Here is a 4,143-nt window from a genome sequence, read left to right on the forward strand (position 1 = left end):
GGCAGCATGTCCATGGCGCTGTGCTACATCGCAAGAGCAAGTTTTGGGCTTCTCCAGTGTGTTTTCACCCCATCGTAACGATTATTTTTATTTTGTAGATAAATCGGAATAAATCACCCGCCACCAAAATCAACGCCCGTGTGCTGGTTGTAACGGGTAGCAACGAGTGTGCCTCACAGTACATGACTTATATGAATGTGTTCTTTACGGCACAGAAACAAGGCGTTGTAGTCGATGTTTGTGCTCTGGACAAAGCGCTCAGTCTACTGCAGCAAGGATGTGATATTACCGGGGGACAATATCTTCGGTTAGAGCAGCTGGATGGTTTCCTTCAATATCTGCTCGTAAGTTTCACCAGCTAACATATGAGAGAAAATAAGCCAATGGCCTTCTTGTGTTTCGTCGCAGTGGGTTTTTCTACCGGATCCACAGATGCGCTGCAAACTGGTCCTTCCGCCCCCCGTTAAGGTGGACTACCGGGCGGCTTGTTTCTGCCACCGGGAGCTTATCGACATCGGTTACGTGTGTTCCGTCTGTTTGTCAATCTTCTGTAAATTCAGCCCCATCTGCACTACCTGCCAGTGAGTTTAGGAGCATAAGGGGTCAATTGCATTACATTGATGGCATTTATTTTCTTTCAGCACCGTCTTCAAAGCACCTGCACCGATTGCGGCCAAACCGAAAAAGAAAAAACTCAAAACATGATCAATACTGTGAAAAAGAATGATTCTTTACTACACACTCTTCCTTGGCGGGTTCAAATAAAACACTTTTGTCTACAGCGGTGCCATCATCACTACTCGTTGCGAACCATTTTGCAGATGTACATTGGCCCGAAGTTGGCTGGCAGGAACGGAAGTACGAGTTGGCCGTACTTTAGCGTGCCGGGGTTAGCAAACTTGAACACATCCCTCAGCGGTTGCATCATGAGGCTCAGGTCCCTAGTGATTGTTGAAGAGACAATTAATGGATGAACCGAATTGAATTTTACGTTACTCACCTAATCGTAACCGTTATTCCAAGTTCGTTGAAAATGTTGCTCAGGGCCATGTGCACAACGCCATCGTTTTGTACCGGACTCAGGCTGCACGTCGAGTACACAAGTGTTCCGCCAGGCCGCAATAGTTGCAAACAGTTGGCCAAAATTCCGGCCTGCAACTCAGGCAAACGCAAACGCTCCTTAACACGCGAAGGTTTGAAAATATTATTGTCGTTCTGCATCACCGAATGGCGATCGTTCGTGCAGGGCACATCAACCAGCACCCGATCGTACATTCCGTACTCTCGCAGATTGCGCGCATCGGTCTGTGTGATAAAGCAACGCCGTTGCTTCCACTTCTCATCGTAATCGTACAAATATTGACGCATCAGGCTACGAATCCGATTGCAGCGGCTCTCCTGCAGATCGTTCATAACAATCGTGCCGGGGATCAGCGTTTGCAGCAGGAGCAACGATTTACCACCCGGTGCCGAACACGCATCCAGCACCCTTTCACCGGGTTGCACGTCCAACGCGAGAGGAGGCAAACAGGAGGCTCCATCGAACAGGAAGTGCGACAGAACACCCGTCGCGCTCTTCCGAGGGCTTCGAAAAGTGGACACATTGGCCCGTTCGTACGTGTAAAGATGCAACGTTTCCGGGATGGAGAAGCTGTCCTCCATTACTATGTTTAGCGGAAAGTCGGTGCTGTTACTGTAATATTTGTAGTGCTCCGATTCGAACACGAAATCTTCCATCCCTTTCAGCTTCGTTGCCGGCACAAATTCGTGCAGAGCGGCCGAGCTGACTGCCGGATCTACCAGCCGATGGTAATCGATTTCCGTGTCATCCCGGAGCGCCTTATCGAGCGACTTCTTATGATCGACTACCTCACAGGCTTCCGTTTCGGAGGGACGGTTGGTCGTTGATTTACCAATCGAACTAGGGGCCGCCTCCGGATCGGCCCGGTATAGGTTTTGTGCCTCTTCCTGCTCACGGTTCGCTTGGAAGGCCTGCACTCGGTCACCCATCTTGTACACCTTGTCCCCGGAGAACAGATCACGGTTTTCAGTAACAAGTGCATTCTTTTGTGCGTTATAAATTTGCCGCACATCAATTGCCCCATCCGCCTGGAGCAGTCCGATCGTTTCTTCTGTGTCACCGAACTGATTGACGAGTGCGAAATATTTGTGCTCGCACTGAAGCGCCACCCGGATGTTTTTCCATCGTGCACCAAACACGGATCCGTAGAAATCGTCGTAGTTGGCGAGTGCCCGATCTTTGGGAAACTGTTTCTTGCGTTGCTCGGACTGTGTGAAGGGAATGGAGCGTTAGTGTTCATTATAACCCGCCGGATGTTTGTTTGGGCCTACCCAATGAGATTTACTGTGTCGAAATCGTCGCAAAATCGTCGGAAACCGATTCACCGGGCGCAACATCGTGGAAAAAAAACCCTTCTATAACACGTGCTAGACATCACAGGAAAGAAAACGAAGAATTTCGATTACAACTACAGCGTATAACAATATCGCTTTGTAACAATTATTCTATACCTATCAATATCGCTGATTTTTACATAATCTCACGGAGAACGTATTAAATTCACAAAATACCGTCGTTATTTACCCTGGAACTACGGAATGAAAACAAAGCAAAAGGCCGGTACGAAACGTCAAAACTGGCATTGCGTACCATTGCGTCGGCGTGTGCGCGCACGTAAACAAAGGCGACGGTTGTTCGGACGACCCCACGACCAATGCGCGAAGCCAGTTCCGCGAAACCTTTCACCGCGAACGGTTGGTGCGTTTTGGTGCGTTTGAATTCAGTTCTCACGAGATATTCGTCCCCCTTTTTGATGGTGATTTTTTTGTCTGGCACAAGCGGCCAACAGTGTGTTCCGTGGTGGTAACAAGCCGTAACCATAGCGACTATTGTCGAAGTGCTTCGCTGGGTGAATCCCTTCGTGTGCTCTCGGTTTGTAGCGTTTATCGCGTTGCTGTAACGACGAATTAGAACGGGCCCAGAAGCTGCTGCAGTTTTGGATTAATTGTCTAACGCGTGTCTGTGAGTGCATTCATCACGCACCGGAGCGTGTTGGTGTAAGAAGACGCCAAGAAGGTTAGTGGAAAGGTTTATGGCCATAGAAAGTGGAACGTGTGTGTGGATTTGTTTGGTAAAATGGTTGCAGTAACCTAGGTACCCAGGGTTTTCTTTGTGATGGGAGATAAAAAGATTGGATGGTTCTAAACGGGTCGTCACAGGTCACAGGAATCTTTCGTATTTAGTTGATAATGTTCAAACCAAGAGTGTATTTTAATTTTTTTAGATGCTGCTGATTTTATTAATCCCGGTACTCGAACGGTATTGTTCACAGTTTAGCAAGAAGCCATCTTGGGTCGCCACACAAATAAGGAAAGCATAGCGATACTAACCGAGCGGAACCAAAATGGTGGACAAACAAAGTTTCGTACACCCGATTATCGCGGAGGGTTAAACGCCGTCGGTTACCATGGCAAATCGGAAATGTTACGCCGCGTCTGTGCTTGTTCCGTTACCAAGAACAATACCGCCGTCTCGAACGGGGAAATATTTCGGGTTTCAGCGAGACGATTACAATTCAACCCTCTCTCTTTCTGTTGTCCATTGCTTTCTTCTCCGGATGTCTTTGCCTGTTTTTCACTCGTTCAAGTGGCGCATAGAAGGCACGGGAAAGTGAAGACCAAAAAACCAAACGAAACGAAAGAAAACCTAAAGCGACTGACAGTTCTTGATCGGAGGCATCGAACTTTGGGGAATCTTGAAAACTTTTGTGCCTGGTGCGTGTGAAGAATACTTTCCGTAGGCTTCCCGTTGGTCCCGAAAGGGTCCCAAAAACCCCAACGGTTCCGCAATGGTGAAAATTGGTTTTTCGGTTGGCATTTCGATTCCCGGACATAGCGCAGTCCCAGTGTATCATTGGTACGTGAAATGAATAAAAAAGACCCGTTTTATTTAATTTATTTAAATGCTTTTTGGAGCCCCTTCTTGATGCTAATATGGTATTAGAATATTTGATTTGCACTGTACAAAATCGACGACGGTACGCTCTCCTTACTAGTCCTTCGTCTCTGCGGCTTAATCTATATATATAAAAATCAAGTTGTGTCTGTATGTCCCTTATAGAC

General features: G+C 47.5%; 2 protein-coding genes across 2 annotated transcripts; one reads left to right on the forward strand and one right to left on the reverse strand.

Annotated features, from left to right (window-relative positions):
- Positions 1-3: 3 nt before the first annotated feature.
- Positions 4-705, forward strand: LOC128276646 (general transcription factor IIH subunit 3-like; the record flags this gene model as incomplete). Its single annotated transcript, XM_053015104.1, has 4 exons — positions 4-36; positions 99-344; positions 409-581; positions 642-705. Coding segments are annotated over 4 exons (516 nt in total), but the record flags the coding sequence as incomplete, so codon positions are not given.
- Positions 706-743: 38 nt separating this feature from the next.
- Positions 744-2,418, reverse strand: LOC128276647 (5-methylcytosine rRNA methyltransferase NSUN4-like). Its single transcript, XM_053015105.1, has 3 exons — positions 2,353-2,418; positions 1,001-2,289; positions 744-941 (listed from the first exon to the last, which is right to left on the reverse strand). The coding sequence occupies exons 1-3, from the start codon at positions 2,416-2,418 to the stop codon at positions 797-799; spliced, it is 1,500 nt and encodes a 499-aa protein (XP_052871065.1). The 3' UTR covers positions 744-796.
- Positions 2,419-4,143: the final 1,725 nt, after the last annotated feature.

This window comes from Anopheles cruzii, unplaced genomic scaffold (assembly GCF_943734635.1).
Source record: "Anopheles cruzii unplaced genomic scaffold, idAnoCruzAS_RS32_06 scaffold01872_ctg1, whole genome shotgun sequence".
Lineage (NCBI taxonomy): Eukaryota > Metazoa > Arthropoda > Insecta > Diptera > Culicidae > Anopheles > Anopheles cruzii.

Coding starts and splice junctions, on each gene's coding strand:
- LOC128276647 (XM_053015105.1), bottom strand. CDS start 2,418: ATGTTGCGCCCGGTGAATCGGTTTCCGACGATTTTGCGACGATTTCGA. Junction 2,290..2,352: donor GACACAGTAAATCTCATTGG/GTAGGCCCAAAC, acceptor CCCTTCACACAG/TCCGAGCAACGCAAGAAACA. Junction 942..1,000: donor GGAATAACGGTTACGATTAG/GTGAGTAACGTA, acceptor AACAATCACTAG/GGACCTGAGCCTCATGATGC.